We start from the raw sequence: 16939 nt of genomic DNA, 5'->3' as shown, positions 1-16939 counted from the left end.
CAAGTTGGAATGTTGCAGCCTGAGCTGGAATGTCTACAAGGCAATTAAACAGCCGCACAGCCCAAGCTGGAGTCAGCTGTCACAGGCAAGTCATAGATGTCTAATTGCAGCGTAGACATACCCTAAGTATGATCTTGAAAAATACATGTATAACTTGACTCACCTTGGTAGCCCTATTTAGTTCAATAGGAACTATACACATAAATCAAGTTAGTCCCATGCTTGAGTGTCTGCAGGAGTGGGCCTGAACATAGGTATAATGCAGTGTCAGTTGGTGCAGTACCTAGCAACCATGCTTGTAAAAGGAGAAGCAGTTACTTTGTGTGGGGCAGGGGAGGCAGGAGTGAGGCTGTTTTTGCGTGTATGTGGAGGGGGGAGAAGGGTTGTTGTGGGTGTATGGAGGGAGGGAGAGGGGCTGTTGTAGAGATGTATGTGTGGAGAGTGGAGTTGTTGTGGGGATGGCGATAAGAGGAGGAATTGTGGATGTGGGGGAGTGGTAGGATGACCAGACAGCAACTGTGAATAAACGGGATAGGGGGTGGCACGTAATAGGCGCCTATATAAGAAAAAGTCCCCCAAACCGGGACTGTCCCTATAAAAACGGGACATCTGGTCATCCGAGCGAGTGGAGTTGTTGTGGGGATGTGTGTAGGCGGAGAGTGGGGCTGATGGTGTGTGCATGTAAGGGGAGTGGGGCTGCTGTGTCTGCTTCCGGGGAATGGGGCTGTTGTGGGGTGTGTCCTGGAGGAGTGGGGCTGTTGGGGGTGTGCGTGGGGGGTGAGGACAGCCCCTCGCCGTGAGCCCGGGGAGTGACTTCGCGGAGGGCGGGCTCCGGGCTCCTTTCTAGGCGTCTCGCTGAGCATCCTCGGCCCCAACAGCCGTTGCGGGTTGGCGGCCCGAGTCCAGCCCGGCCGCAGGCGGCAGCAGCAGCGCAGAGTGCTGGCCCCGAGGCGGCCCCTCTTGCTGGGCCGCGAGCGGCGCCTGGGTAAGGTCAGGGCGGCGGTAGCGGAAGCTTCTGCCGGTTCCATGTCCCGGAACAACCGGCGCCGCCTCCCGCTCGCTGCCACCTGCTGCCGCGCCCAGCGACCGGCCCCCGCCCGGGCACCATGACACCCGCCGCCCCTGCCACCGGCCGCAGTTGACACCGCGACGGGACCTGCCTGGGGGCGGCGGCCGGGCCCCCGCAAATCCCCGCTCTGGAGCTTCCTATATGGGCCACCTGCTCTCGAGGGAGGGAACCAGCCTAAGCCGGGAGAGGAGTCGCCGCCGTTGCGGGAGCAAGGTGCCGCCGCGGAGCCGGAGCTGCTTCCTGCGGGGGCCCTGCATGCTCTGCTTCATCGTGCACGGCGCCAGCCCGCCCGCCCCGGAGCAGCCCCTGCCCGGCCGGGACTCGCCGCCTCTCTGCGCGGCCCTGAGTTCCCCGGAGCAGCGCGCCGCCCGCCGCCTCCTGCACCTCTCGCCCGCCGCCTGGGAGCAGCGGGGCCCCTGCCAGCGCCTGCTCCTCTCGGGCCTGCTGCCTCCGCCCGTGCGGGCCTTCCTGGGCTCGGCGCGGCCGCCCGGCGAGCCGGCCCCCGACATGGTGTGTAAGCGCAAAGGGGCCGGCCTGCCCGCCTGCCCCCCCTGCAAGCAGCCCCGCTGCGGCGCCACCGCCCCGCCGGAGCCAGAGGCCGCCGTTTGCGAGTGCCCGAGCGAGCAACAGCTCTCTCCCGTGCCCTGCGCCTCAGACCGCGCTGCTGGCGGCGGGGGGCCGCTGCCCAGGGGCTCCGCCGGGGAAAGTGGCGGCAGGGGGGAACTGGCCGCTGAGCTGCCGCCGCAGGAGGAGGAGGAGGAAAGCAACGAGCCGGACCGCCAGGAGCCGCTGGAGAACCCCAGCGAGTGCTGCCGAGAGTCTCTGCAGCCGCCGACCCCTGACATCAATCAGCTGCCGCCCTCCATCCTTCTCAAGGTGGGTCCGGGTGCGGGGGAGGCCCCGCCAGAGGGGGCTGATTCCTCGCCAGCGGCTAAGCGGGAGCCGGAGTTGAAGGTGCTTCAAACTCCTTCTGCTGATGGTGGTGTCTGTCGTCATCAGGAGTGCTTGCACCGACTTAAGTGGACCATTAAGTGGACCAGTGTTGGGGGTGACAGCAGGAGTCTCTCCTTCCCCATCCTGGGGTCTGATAGCAGGAGTCGAAGTGGGGAGGCTCCAGCAGTGAGCTTGGGACAGGGCTGACAGACAGGGGTGGCAGAGCTCAAGCTGTGAGCCCTGGGGTGGGGCGGACAGCTAAGAGATGATGTAAGTAATACAGTATCTACACAGACATTGCAACACCCTAATTACATCAACCTCTTACAGAGGTGAAGTTATTAGGTTGATGTAGTGGGCAACTTACATCGGTGGGAGCAATGTTATAGTGTAGATGTTTACAGAGTTCGGTCAACATAAGTTGCCTTACATCGACCTAACTCTGTAGTGTAGATAAGCCTTAGTTGCCTCAACAATGCCACTTCTCCTCTCTGCTGCATCCCTTTTCCTCTAGGACCTTGCAGGATGTGGATCCATGCATGGAGGTTGATGGGGTCTGCTTATGAAGATAATGGGCGTTCCGGAGTTGGGTGGGAAGGGAAAAGGCATGTGATTACTTCAGTAGCTTTACAGAATAATCTGGGAGACATTTAGTGAGGGTAACCTTGCCTACCTTCTACCTTGTTCCCTTCAGAGTTCCTCTGGGCGGTGTCCACTGGCTCCCTTGGCACCTTCGAGGAGCAGTGGGCACTGTCTGGGGGTCTCTGCTTGGTGTCCCCCTAGGGTTCCCTTTGTTTGACCCTTTAACGCTTGTACCTGCCCCAGTTACATTTTTGGTTGTCCCCCTTAATTATTTGCATTCCTGGACCTTGTGGAATCTCCCCTAAGGCTGGGGGAACATCCTTTAGCAATGGACGGGCTTTTGCCCACCCGGTTCCCGAAACCCAATAGGACCTTGTTCCTTTCTGAGAGTCTTACCATGGGATGTGGAGTGACTGAGCTCTTAGTGGTAGGTAATGAGTTCAGTTTCAAGACTTAGCTCAAGGTTAATTTAAAGAATATTCTAATGTGTTCTCTCCACCCCCTGAGCCCCTAAGGCATAATCTCAGGTGAACTTCAGATTTAACCTTTCCTTGCCAAAATTTTCTCTATCATGTAAATACACCTGTTTGTTACAGCTGACAAGTACTAGGCTGTTGGAGTTGTGTGTGATTGAGGGAGACACATGGATGACCACTGATGGGAGAATAAGAGATGTTGATAAAATGGAAAGGATTTTCATTTGACTAGATTGTGACCCAACTCTTGGGTCACACTTCAGAGGAAGTGCTGTTCAAAATTTATTTGAAATTAGTTGTACGTTTTAGGCAAATCTGACTCTGTACAACAATTGTAATACTCTTCCTTAGGCATATATTACAATAACGCCTTTTAATGTATGGTTCAGTGTGGGAAGTAAAATAAAATAATTCATGTGGACTTGTGTTACAAATTTACAGAAAAGTGCTTAACGTTTTGCCATCAGTTTCTATCTATTTTCCTTTGATTCTATTCATGTATAAAATTCTATTTGTTCTGTTCACTTCTTGTTCCACCCTTGGTGTTTAGTCTTCAGATACTTGTAGACTGTTATGTCTCCCCACTAGCTATTTTTTAGCCACGCTTTTCATGTTTAGCTCTTAATCTTTCCTTATGCATCAAACTCTCCAGTTCCATATTTGCTTTGGTTGAGTATTCTGATAAAGAATTACACTGGAGTTGTACACATTGGGAAAACTGCTTCCCTATCCTTCGTATTCCATGATGCTTATTTGCAGCTTAAAACTGCATTAAGTTTTTTATATTGGCATATTGCATTGCAAACTTGTCTGTTTTGGTATCCATTACATGGGTTTCTTTTAGCAGGACTGCTTTCCACATTTCTCCCAACCTGAATATTAGCATCTTTCCTGGATTATTTTTCTTAACATACTCTGTTTACTGCCTTTCCAAGTACAAATTGATGTGGTTTTCCCCATTTTGCTAATTTCTTGGTCCCTTAGTATTACTTTTGTCCTCACTAGTGATCAGAGTGCTTTCTCATTTTGTTACCCTTCTTTTTGTGTTGCTAACCAAGATATTAAATGAAATATTACTGGATCCAAAGATGGATACTTGTTACCTCTTCCATAACTTAAAACATTGTTTCTTTACCTATTTATTTTCCTTACATACATTCCCCAAGCCAGTCCTACTCATACAATTCAGCTTTTGTGAGAGACTATTGAATGCTGTACTAATACTCAAGCATGCATCATATTTCCTCATCGACTAAGGTCCCAATCCTGCTGACACTTAAGTATTTGCATAATTTATAGGAGCAGCTTCATTGAGTTGATGTGCTTTAAATGTTTGCAGGATTGGGATCTTTCTTCATAATGCTGTGAAAACAATTGCTTTGGTCTGGCAATATTAATTCTTTATAAGCCTATGTTGCTCATGGTCACAGTATTCTCTAGGGATGTTAAGTGTTTGTGTTTTTCTTCTTAATATTTGTTCTATTATCTTACTGTCAATAACTTCTATTCCTAGTAATTCCGAGGATTACTTTTTTTAAGATCATTGGCACATTTGCTTTTCTTTGGTCTTGCAGTACTTCCCTAGATCCCCAGGACTTCTCAAAATAGCAGCTTGGTGAGCCCACTAGCCCAGTGGTTCCCAAACTTTTCTGCATCATGCCCCTTTTTTAATTTTCAAGAAACCCTCAAATCCTCATGCCCCCCATCTCTCCTTTACCATCATCCAATCCCCCCTGATCCTTGTCTGCTGACTGCCCCCACAATTTGCAGTCTCTTTGACTGTTGGGGAAATCACAGTTCTTCTAGACCAGCTGTCCATCTGATTTCTCCAACACCAGTAGCTAGTAGGGGAACCCAGGCCTGCTACCTGCACTGGGTTCCAGACTAGGGACCCTATAACATGTACTGTACTGACCTAGTCCTTACTGCTGTTTCCCTGGGCTTCTACCTATATAACTGGCTTCCACCTTCTCTGGGTATGCCAGCCTCCCAACTCCCTTCTCTCAGGAAGTAACAGTAGCCTGCCTTCCTGCTCTCTCTTGTTGCCCTCAGCTTCTGGGCTTTATACAGGCCCAACCTGTTCTTGCCCAGCTGAGCCTGCTACTAATTAGTTTACAAAACTTAAAAGCTGTATGTTTATTTCCTCTAATTAGTGGCCTCTTTGTAGCCTACATCTCTCCCTGATTTGCTGCTTAATTGGTTAATTAGGTGTGCCTCCCTAATTTACTTTCTCAGAGCCAGTTTGGGGAATACACCCCATCACAGGTGCTCTCTCTGGACCTTGCTTAGGGCTCTATCTTAAATATTTTTCTTTAGCTAGTAGGCATTTGACAGACTTGAAGCTCTACCTCTCTCTAGGTTTGGGAAAGACCTTTCCATATCTTTTTCCTAACTTTGTAGCCTCCTGGCTACTGCAAGGAAGTAGGTAGAAAATAAGTTAGCATTATTCTCTCCAATTAATTCCAATTTTTTCCTACAGTTGTGCACAAATTTTTCCAAGCATGAAACTGACTTGGTGGGGTGTCTTTGTTTTGTTTTGGAAAGTTCACTGCTGCCCATAGCATTCCAAAAAAACAGTCTGAAACTGACTGGTCTTGTTAACCTCATCATGCTGCTTCTGGGTGAAGCTAGGAGTAGCATCAGAGGTACTGTTATTGTCAGAAAGATGTTTTGGTTCACGTTTTGAAGGCTATCTTTGCAACCATAATGTTTAGAAACTTTTTTTTAACATCTTAAATTCTGCAGAAATTGATGGCTTGGGCTTTTGCACTTGTCGTTAAAAACTTCGGACTTATCAGTGTTCTGTTGTAAGCATGCTATGTACTATAAAGATGAATTTACAAAGAGTTCAGTAAGTGTGGTATAGAACAGCATGGGAGAACAGATCATAGGAAAAATGACTGGGGGATTGGGAGAAGAGAGGAGGCATATTTGTGAAGAGAAAGAAATAGACTGGCAATGGGAAAGAAGAGGTGGGACTGGTTCAGATGCTGTATGAATCAACATTAATTTTTGACAGGTTTCAGAGTAACAGCCGTGTTAGTCTGTATTCGCAAAAAGAAAAGGAGTACTTGTGGCACCTTAGAGACTATCCAATTTATTTGAGCATAAGCTTTCGTGAGCTACAGCTCACTTCATCGGATGCATACTGTGGAAAGCTTATGCTCAAATAAATTGGTTAGTCTCTAAGGTGCCACAAGTACTCCTTTTTTTTTTCATTAATTTTTGGTGGCAGACTTATGAAAGGCAACCTTAAATATTTGAATGCTGTAAAGTAATTGAGCATCACCTGCCTGATTTTGCAGTCAGCATGATACAATAGTTATGTGATACAATAGTTACATGATACAATAGTTATGTGAACTCTCATTCACTTTCTTTGGAAGCACCCATGGACTTTTCCCAAGATGTTGTGGAACACCTCCCACTGCAAAAATGCTATGCATTTTGCTGCAGTCATGTGCCTTCTGTCTCTGCCCTGCTGGAGTCAGCCTGTAGCTGCCTTTTGCTCTCCAAAGCTTTTCATAAAATTGGTTGGGGGTTAATTGGATTGTCGTATGTGTTCCTGAGCTGATTTGTAGAGCCAGACAATTGTGGATCAGGAAGTCAAGCTTGCAGCCAGTGCAGGGTGGGGAACCAAAAGGGCAGGCTGGGTACTTGGGCTGCCTTGTGAACAGCACAGAGCCAAAGGCTGAAGAGATGAGCTGTTGGAGGCTGGCTGCCAGCCTCCTTTCCCTGACATGCATGGTGGGGAAGTAGGTTCCGAGATGGACTGACTGAACAGCACTACAACAGTCAAGATTTATGGAGCTGCCTGGAGAGCATAATGAATAACACCATCAAAAAATAATCATTGCTGAATATAATTGATGAATTTCTCAGTTGAACATGCTCATTATGAGCTGTAGTAGTAAGTGAGGGAGGAGATGGGATAGAATAAAATATTACTGTGTAACTTAGTGATGTTTGTTACAGAATTTGAGCCCTTGTCCTACTGAGTGCACATGGGACCATGCCTGTATCTGATGTTCAAGTGTTAATACAGTTTTGTGTTCAGAATGAACTTTGAAGATGAAAAGCACTATACTATATGAGTGCTATGTAATTTATCTAACACAGACTTCAGTTGTGTTCCTTTCTTTGAGGTACCTGACAGCTGAATATATTTGCTTTTTTTCCGTAACTTTTTCCTGGGAGAAGTGTTTCAGAGAAAATATTTTTCTGTCGATTGTTGTTACCAGATTTGCCCAATATTTGGGGTGTGCTAATTGATTAGGGTTACTCTTCTGGGGTGTGTGTGTGTAATTCTGTCAATGTACTGCTTGTATCACTTGTGTTGTCATACGGAGCTCTACTTCTCCCTGCTTCAAGTTCCCTCCCAATGGAGCTATCCTGCAGGACCTAGGTTCCCCAGGGCTGGGTTTTTCCAGCCCCAGCATCAGACAAACGCACACATTAACAGAGCACATCTTAGCAGCACTCCCAGGCAGACCCCTTATATGTTCCTGGACTCAGCAGGCTGGGTCGAACAGCACCTCCAAGCTGTCACCCTCAAATGCCATGGGCACCACACCAGAAGTGTGGGGCCCATGCTTGGGGTGGGGGCAGCACGCAGAGCCCCGTGGTCCCACTGCCTAGAAGCCGGAACCGCTGCTGGCTGGTTCCGGTACTGGGTCTCTACCTGAACTTTGAAAAACACTGCTATAAAGGATTTACTGTCTCTGAGCTTTCCGCCATTGTGTCTGTTTTTACTTTCTTTTAAACATATTTAGGAGTTCCCTAAGAGTAAATAGTAGCAACAGTATATTATTATTAATAGGTGGCAGCATCTGCAGGACATAGGCTGGAGGGGCCTTGTCTGGCAACAGCAGCCGGGCTAGCAACTTAGAGTAGTAATTGTATACCTAGTACCTTTTTTCCTAAAGCTCTGGTAGCAACTTCTTTCACTTCATTTTGGACCAAGGACTTTTGGCTGACTTTTCATCTCCCACTCATTGTCTCCAAGTGCCATGAAAGCTTCCAGCATTTTTTCTTCAGTCTTATCTGTAGTCGCAACCTTCTTTTTTCGCATTACAGCCATACCTCTGAAAGAGGACTGGGTGTGACTCCTTTCCCAGCACCTCCGCTCCTATATACCCTCTCTAGAGTGACACGGATCATTCCATCTTTGAAGATCATGGTGTGTCTCTCTAGCATTCAAAGCCTCAAATTGGGATAAGGATAAAATGCTAATCCTGCACTTGGATCCCTTGCATTGCAGTGATTTGTATTGTTGAACCTCTGGGCTATCCTTGTATGTGATCTCTGAGGATGCTTTTTAAAAAATTAATGAACATGTTTGTTAATAAAGCATTGTCGCAGTGTTTAAAAGGTGTGCCATGTCTCAGGCACATGCAGAACATCAGATGTAACACTGTGCCTGAACTAAATGTTTAAGTAGAATCCATGCTCTATACCATATGGTTTATATGACTGAGATAAATATCTCAACAAAGCTGTTTTGTTAGTCCTGTTTTTCATCCTTGGCTGAACAAGTTGGAGACAAAGAATAGAAACAAGTGGAAATTACAACTATATGAATATTTTTTCTGTCTGTCTTATACACAGGTTTTCATGGTCCACTAATAAGGAAAGCATTTAATTCTGTCTCTCATATATGGTAACCATATCTGACAAAGTTTTTCTTCTTTTACAGATATTTTCCAATTTATCCTTGAATGAGCGCTGCCTTTCAGCATCATTAGTTTGTAAATACTGGCGTGACCTCTGTTTAGACTTCCAGTTCTGGAAGCAGCTGGATCTCAGTAATCGTCAGCAGGTATGAAGACATAATTATGAAAAATTGAGTACATTTGGACAATTCAAAATTTGTTAAAACTAAAATCAAAATTGTGAAGTACACGCTGGTAGTTGGTGATCTTTGTTCCTTCACTTTTCAACTTTACTTTTCCTGTTAGAAGCAGAAGATGAGTGAATTATGTCTTAATTTAGATTTTCTAAATGCACTTTTGCTTTACTTTGAAGTCTGTTAGAGCACACCTTCATTCTGTTCTATTTAAATCAAGTGGTGTGTTACCTGTCATCTATTCATTGTATACTTATGTAAATAAGACTACCACTGTTTAATAGCTGATCTTGGAGAAGAGGCCTGCCTTTGCTTAAATTGTTGAGAATTGGTTGCTACTAGATCTAGTTTTTGTGATCTTTGTCCAGCTGGTAATTGGTTCAGCATAATCTTAGGGAGAGGCGTATCTGTGGTGTTTTGTGGGCGTTTTTTTTTTTTTTTTAAATGACCCTCTTCATCAGTAGAGGGTGCACCACTTAAACATGGAGTCTGTGTGTCTCCTCGGTGAACCAAGTCCAGAATTAAACCTATCTAGGATTCACAGAGCATAAAGTCCATTTTGCTCCTCCCTTAGATTCCTTACGGTGTGTGACAGGAATCTTATTGGGCCTGGTGTTGGAGTTGTATATGGTTATTTTTAAATGCTGGATTCTTATTCTGTAACAGCCTATGTGATTATCAAAGTGACTTGAGAATCCACTCAAAACAGTGGTTACACACTGTAGTTTATCTTTGGGATAGACCTGGAGATTGAAAATATGAAGGTAATACATTGGTCATGGTCAGATAAGCCCTTCCTTTAGACCAGGGTGGGCAAACTTTTTGGCCTGAGAGCCACATCGGGGAATATAAATTGTACGGTGGGCCATGAATGCTCACAAAAGTGGGGTTGGGATGCGGGCGGGAGTGAGGGCTCTGTTTGGGGGTGCGGGCTCTGGGGTGGGGTTAGGGGATGAGGAATTTAGGGTGTAGGAGGGTGCTCTGGGCTGGGACTGAGGGGTTTGGAGGGCGGGAGGGGAATCAGGGCTGGGGCACAGGTGAGGGAAGGGGTGCAGGTTCTGGCTGGGGGTGCGGGCTCTGGGGCAGGGCTGCGGATGAGAGGTTTGGAGTGCAGGAGTGTGCTCCGGGCTGGGATCGAGGGGTTTGGAGAGTGAGAGGATATCAGGGCTGGGGCAGGGCATTGGGGTGTGGGGAGAGGCTCAGGGGTGCAGGCTCTGAGTGGTGCTTACCTCAAGCGGTTCCTTGAAGCAGCGTCATGTCCCTCCTCCAGCTCCTACGTGGAGGCGCGGCCAGGTGGCTCTGAATGCTGCCCCATCTGCAGCCACTGCCCCGGCAGCTCCCATTGGAGCATGTAGGAGCTGTAGCGGGGCCATGCCGTGGCTTCTGGGAGCCCGTAGTGCGGCTTTTGACCCAGCGCCCCGGCTGGAGTGGGGCTGAGCCACGTGGTGTGGCCCCCGACCCAATGCCCAGGCAGAGCGCCAGGGCGGGGCCAAGCTGCAGACCCCGCTCCCCAGTGGGAACGGCTCGTGTAGTTTGCCCACCCCTGCTTTCGGCTGAGGTCAGGGCTTAGCCTTACTTCTGATAAAGTGGAGGTATTGGTCTTATGGTCTGCCCTACGACCATTGGTCTAATGCTCTGATGTAGGAGGTTCCTTGTTGAGTTTCCAAGTATGATATTTGACCACTAGTCCATTTGGTTGATTATTTAATAGGATACTAAACCAGTTTTTTAAAATGCACAGTCATATCCTCCATCCTTATGGGTGGGGTGTGTGTGTGTTTTTAGAAGTCACTATGGTTTTACAAATAGCCATTGGCTGATTAAATAAGGGTGGAGGCTTGAGGACCATTAACGGCAAACCGATTGTTTATTCCTGTACTGTACAAGAAATGGAGGCAAAACGTTTTTATTTTCATCTGCCCATAGCAAAACCAAGATCTCATACAATGTAACTGAGTGATGAACAATTTTGTCAATTTAGCTGGGTTTGCTTTACCTCTATTTTTAAAAGTAAACTTTTCTTCCTTACTGTTAGGAATTTTCTGTTTCTTCATTTGGATAGGTTTTGTACTGTACTCTGTCCAATATGGTAAAGCTTTGAATTGATTCATAGGCTTAAACAGCTGGAATTTGGCTGTCATTTCTACTTTAAAAGACTTATATTATGCTAATATATTATTGGTTTGAATTGATGAAATGTGTTTAGGTGCCAAGGAGATGAGTGCTGTTACAAAGGAACTACTGTGAAAGGCATTGTATAACAGTTCCTGGTTAATGATGACTGAGCGTGGGCTAACTGGCATTTTTAAAAAAATCAAATTTTCTATTTTTTTTTTTTTTAAAATGAGAACATTATTTTTTAAGAGACTTTCTATTCCTGTTTTTTTTTTTCCCTGTCAACATATTGGATTTCCAGTTATCATCAGACTCTCCAAGCTGCTGCTGTCATTAAAAAACCGGGTATCACTGACATCACTGTAATGTTGAGATGGTAACAGCTATTGGATGGCTGCCAAAAGCTATCCAATACATAGCTTCTTAAGTGAAGAGCAATATCGAGTAATTCCAAGCAGCACGAGCACAATAGCTCTCTACTGTGTTCATAGAAAAGTACCACAGCAGGAGTGAGATTAAGGCCAGGTCTACACTTGGAAGTTAAGCTACATCACACAAGGGTATGAAAAATCCCAGACCATGAGCAATGTCATTAAGATGACCTAACCACCAACACAGACCATGCTAGGTTGATAGAAGAATTCTTCCATTGACCCAGGCACCGCCTCCTGGGGAGATGGATTAACTATACTGATGGGAGATGGATTAACTATCCCCTCCCATTGCTGGACTGAGTGTATATGCTGAAGAGTTACAGTGGTGTAGCTGTAAGTGTTTCAAGTGTAGACAAGTGCTTAGTTTTTTCCCCATGAAAGACTGTGGTCCCCTGTTGAGGGTGTGAGCAGGCCATTTAAAACTATAGCTTTAATTGTCATCAGGGATTGGGACAGGACTCGTACAAAGGTAACTGTCAAGTTGATTACAGTAATTCATGCTTGGAATCTGTAAAAAACAGAACTTTTTCCTCCCCTCCTTTGTGCAAATGCTTCCTGCTACTAAGTCATAGTACTCGTGTATTCACATATGATATCTCCTTCATTATTCGCTCTATATACATGTTTTTAATCTAAAGAATCAGATGACTATGAGAATATTAAATTGAGAATTTGAATTTTGTTGACAGGTCACTGATGAATTACTGGAAAAAATTGCATCAAGAAGCCAGAACATATCTGAAATCAATATTTCTGATTGTCGCAATGTGTCAGATACAGGAGTCTGTGTGCTAGCATTTAAATGTCCTGGACTTCAAAGATATACTGCCTACAGATGTAAACAACTTTCAGACACATCTATCATTGCAGTAGCCTCCCAGTGTCCTCTACTTCAGAAAGTACATGTAGGCAACCAAGACAGGCTCACTGATGAAGGACTCAAACAGGTAACCTTAAATTTTTGTCAGAGATACCAAACTTGATACTGTCTTTTGCAGTGATATTAGGTTGTGATGACAGACTTTCTTCTAAAATCAGGCTAGTCCTTTTCAGCTGTATGACGATTGTTATTAAAGGGGTACATAAAGAGGTCAGGAAACTGAGGATTTTCCATACAGACCTTCCATAAAAGAAATATTACTTGGAGTGCCTGGTCTGGTGTAGTGTAAATACATATCTTGCAAAATACGAAAAAAAGTAACCTTTTGCTCTGTTTTGTTATGGTTTAGAAAAAGTTAATCTTTTAGACCAATAAGTTTTCCCCCGATGCTTGCTCTTAACATAAGAATGGCCCTACTGGGTCAGACCAAAGGTCCATCTAGCCTAATATCCTGACTTCCAACAGTGACCAATGCTAGGTGCAGCAGAGGGAATGAACAGAACAGGTAATCATCAAGTGATCCATTTCCTGTCTCCCATTCCCAGCTTCTGGCAAACAGAGGCTAGGGACACCATCCCTGCTTATTCTGGCTAATAACCATTGATGGATCTATCCTTCATGAATTTATCTAGTTCTTTTTTGAACCCTGTTATAGTTTTGGCCTTTACAACATGTTCTGGTAAAGAGTTCCACAGGCTGACTGTGCATTGTGTGAAGAAATACTTCCTTTTGTTTGTTTGAAACCTGCTGCCTATTAATGTCATTTGGTGACCCCTAGTTATTGTGTTATGAGAAGGAGTAAATAACGCTTCCTTATTTACTTTCTCCACACCAGTCATGATTTTGTAGACCTCTATCATACTCTCCTCCCTCCCCCTCGATGTCTCTTTTCCAAGCTGAAAAGTCTCAGTCTTATTACTTTCCTCCTACCCCTAATTATTTTTGTGGCCTTTTCTGAACCTTTTCCAATTTCAGTACATCTTTATTGAGATAGGACAACGACATCTGCACGCAGTATTAAAGATGTGGGCATACCATAGATTTATATAGACAACATATTTTCTGTCTTATTATCATTTATCCCTTTGTTAATGATTCCCAACATTCTGTTTGCTTTTTTGACTGCCGCTACACATGGAGTGGGTGTTTTCATAGAACTATCCACAAGGACTCCAAGATCTCTTTCTTGAGTGGTAACAACTAATTTAGACCCATCGTTTTATATATATAGTTGGGATTGTTTTCCAATGTGCATTACTTTGCATTTATCAACATTGAATTTCATCTGCCATTTTGTTGCCCAGTTAGCTAGTTTTGAGAGATCCTTTTGTAGCTCTTCACAGTCTGCCTGGGACTTAACTATCTTCAGTAGTTTTGTATCATCAGCAAATTTTGCCTCCTCACTGTTTACCCCTTTTTCCAGATCATTTATGAATATGTTGAACAGGACAGGTCCCAGGACAGAGCCCTAAGGGAACCACTATTTACCTCTCCCCATTCTGAAAACTGACCATTTATTCCTATCCTTTGGTAACTGGTTAAAAGACAGGAAACAATATATGAGAGGACCTTCCCTCTTATCCCATGACAGCTTACTTTGCTTAAGAGCCTCTGGTGAGGGACCTTGTCATAGGCTTTCTGAAAATCTAAGTACTGTAATGTACACTGTATCCACTGGATCCCCCTTGTCCACATGGTTGTTGACCCCCTCAAAGAATTCTAGTAGATTGGTGAGGCGTGATTTCCCTTTACAAAAACCATGTTGACTCTTCCAACCCCCCAACCTCCCCCCCAACAAATTATGTTGATCTATGTTTCTGCCAATTTTGTTTTGTACTATAGTTTCAACCAGTTTGACTGGTACTGAAGTCAACCTCACTGGTCTGTAATTGCCAGTATCGCTTCTAGAGCTCTTTTTAGTAATTGGCGTCACATTAGCTATCCTCCAGTCACCAAAGCTGATTTAAATGATAGGTTACCAACCACAGTTAGTAGTTCTGCAATTTCACATTTGAGTTCCTTCAGAACTCTTGGGTGAATACCATCTGGTCTGGATGACTTATTACTGTTTAGTTTATCAGTTTGTTCCAAAATCTCCTCTAATGATACCTCAATCTGGGACAGTCCCTCAGATTTGTCTCCTATAAAGAACGGCTCAGGTTTGGGAATCTCCTTCTCATCCTCAGCCGTGAAGACCAATGCAAAGAATTCATTTAGTTTCTCTGCAACGGCTTTATCATCCTTGAGTGCTCCTTTAGCATCTCCATTGTCCAGTGGCCCCACTGGTTGTGTAGTAGGCTTCCTGCTTCTGATGTACTTAAAATTTTTTTTGCTATTACTTTGAGTCTTTGGCTAGCTGTTCTTCAGATTGTTTTGGGACCTTCCTAATTATATTTTTACATTTCATTTGCCAGAGTTTATGCTCCTTTCTATTTTCCTTACTAGGATTTAACTTCCACTTTTTAAAGGATGCCTTTTTGCCTCTCCATGCTTTTTTTATTTTTACTTGTTTAGCCACAGTGGCACTTCTTTGGTTCTCTTACTATGTTTTTTAATTTGGGATGTACATTAAAGTTGAGCCTCTATTATGAGGGCATTTTTTGGTGAGTTCTCCCTGGAAATAGGACTATACGAATATGAAGCTGATACCTTAGTTTTTTGCCTTTGGTCAGGATGCAGGAATTCTGAACTTTGCCTCAGTATTTGAATTATTTTCTCTTGCTCTGTATTCTTTCACCCTAAATACAGTGGTTTCTGATTTCCCTTTTGCAGATTAAAGACATATTCTTCTATTAAATGGACATAGAAAGCTGTTCTACTTTAAAAAGTAACTTCTAGTTTTTACTTTTTTCCCCCCTCCTTCCATCTGAATTTTTTTTTTAAATTTCTGCCTCTGAAATCACAGTTAAAAGAACAAAGATTGGGAGACTCCTGAAACTAAAATCTATTTAAAGCAAAATAGACCTTCAAAATAGAACTTGGCTAATTAATGGGAGACTTGGTGGGTGTCTTTCAAGTTATATCTTGAGTTTTCATATTGTGTGGAAAGTTGAAATTTCCATGAATGTTTTTTAAGTCATTTATTTTAATATGAAATAAGTCTTCAAAAACCTCCTGGGTTTTTTTAGAACGATTATTCATTTGTTTTATGTTTTCAAAATCAAGATTATTACAAATTTTCATCTTATAATACACAATGGTGACAAGGAAGAGAAAAACCATAGAGTTTAGAAGTGCGTGTAGGGATAGGAAACACCAATGAGGGAAGAAACATCTCTAGTTTTGTCTCAGTTCTCCCTACCCTCCTCCAACGATTTCTGGTTAATGTGTTGGTGGTGAGGAGTTTAGTTTTCTGGGAAATTAATGTGTTGTAATTTTTCCTTCCACCTCTTAATAGCCCTCCCCCAACTCTTTCTATAGACCTCCCCAGTACTACTTGCCTTATTTGCCTGAGCAAAGACAATTCCTGGATGACTCTATCTGTACCCCATTCTGATTATATCCTCTGCAATAAGAGTAAGCAACAGGAACAGATGAATTATTAAGGAACACAGATCCTATATTCACACAATTACCTAGTGTTTTAATAATAAAAAATACAGACTAGATCATGAAAATTCAATCACTTTTTTTCAAAGCTCACCCAGGCATCAGCAGGCCTTTGAAGAAGATGGAAAAATTGAATGTTGAAGAGTAAGTCAATGTTCAACTTCAACAAAACACAACACACTGATCTTATCAAAAGAAGTTTATTTCCCCAACAACACTTTGAGATCACAGATGCCTAAAAGACTATATGAATTCAAGTTTCCAGTACTACTGCTTGTGATATCATCTGTGTCCGGAAAGATTCTGGAGTCTGGCCGGTTTAGTCAAGTGAAATGAATTTTCAGATTTTTTGAACAGTGCAGTTAGTAAGAAATGTTGATTGTACATATAAAGCTTGATATTAAAACGAACAAGTGAACCTACAAGCATGTCTAATTTTTATACACAGCTACTATGTGGGACAGAGTCTATGTAACTGGGCAGATTGATGCTGGAGTCTTAAGCAAAGAAAGTCATCTTGAATTTTTGACTTTACTGGGTTTTTGGTGTACCCTTCAATTCAAGCTCTTCCTGGACCACTGTTGTGCCTTGACTCTTAAATCTCAATGTCTCTGTTGCTCAGAAGAGCCTCTAGGAGCAGCACTGAAGTGAGGTGTGTGCTGACTTTGAGGAGGGAGTTAGGCGTCAGTAAACTAATACATAATGTATTGTCAGTCAACTGAGTGTCATAATGATTTAATTGTACATTCAGTGCTTGCCCATTTTTAAAAGTTGAGCGTATGGAACTACCTGTTCTCAGTTTTGTAGCATAATGTTGTTTTGGTGGGAGCAATTAACCTACAAAAACAAGTGAGAGAAAACAATCCTCCTTACACAGTGACTGTGTAATTGAACCACTTGTTGGCATTTAATAGGTTAACATGGAGGCTGGGAGGAAAAATGAAATTCTTTGGATTGTTCCAGAATTGTAATATCTACCTGAGTTTTTTGCATTTTTCATTATGAGCTGTACATCAGGCACTGTGACTATTGAATCACCTTCATTTTAGGCACGCA

General features: G+C 44.0%; 1 protein-coding gene across 2 annotated transcripts in view; it reads left to right on the top strand.

Moving 5' to 3' along the window:
- The first annotated feature begins 792 nt into the window (after positions 1 to 792).
- FBXL17 (F-box and leucine rich repeat protein 17) overlaps positions 793 to 16939 on the top strand; it is a 497308-nt gene continuing 481161 nt past the window's right edge. The window contains exons 1-3 of one of the 2 annotated variants that reach the window (XM_048849607.2): positions 793 to 1945; positions 8756 to 8878; positions 12144 to 12401. In XM_048849607.2, coding sequence (XP_048705564.1) covers positions 1211 to 1945; positions 8756 to 8878; positions 12144 to 12401 — 1116 coding nt within the window. In that variant the 5' untranslated portion in view covers positions 793 to 1210. The remainder of the gene's footprint in view (positions 1946 to 8755; positions 8879 to 12143; positions 12402 to 16939) is intronic. The other variant, XM_048849605.2, reaches the window with a different exon arrangement.

Source organism: Caretta caretta, chromosome 5 (assembly GCF_965140235.1).
Source record: "Caretta caretta isolate rCarCar2 chromosome 5, rCarCar1.hap1, whole genome shotgun sequence".
Classification (NCBI taxonomy): domain Eukaryota; kingdom Metazoa; phylum Chordata; order Testudines; family Cheloniidae; genus Caretta; species Caretta caretta.
This window is presented reverse-complemented; position numbering and strand designations above follow the sequence as displayed.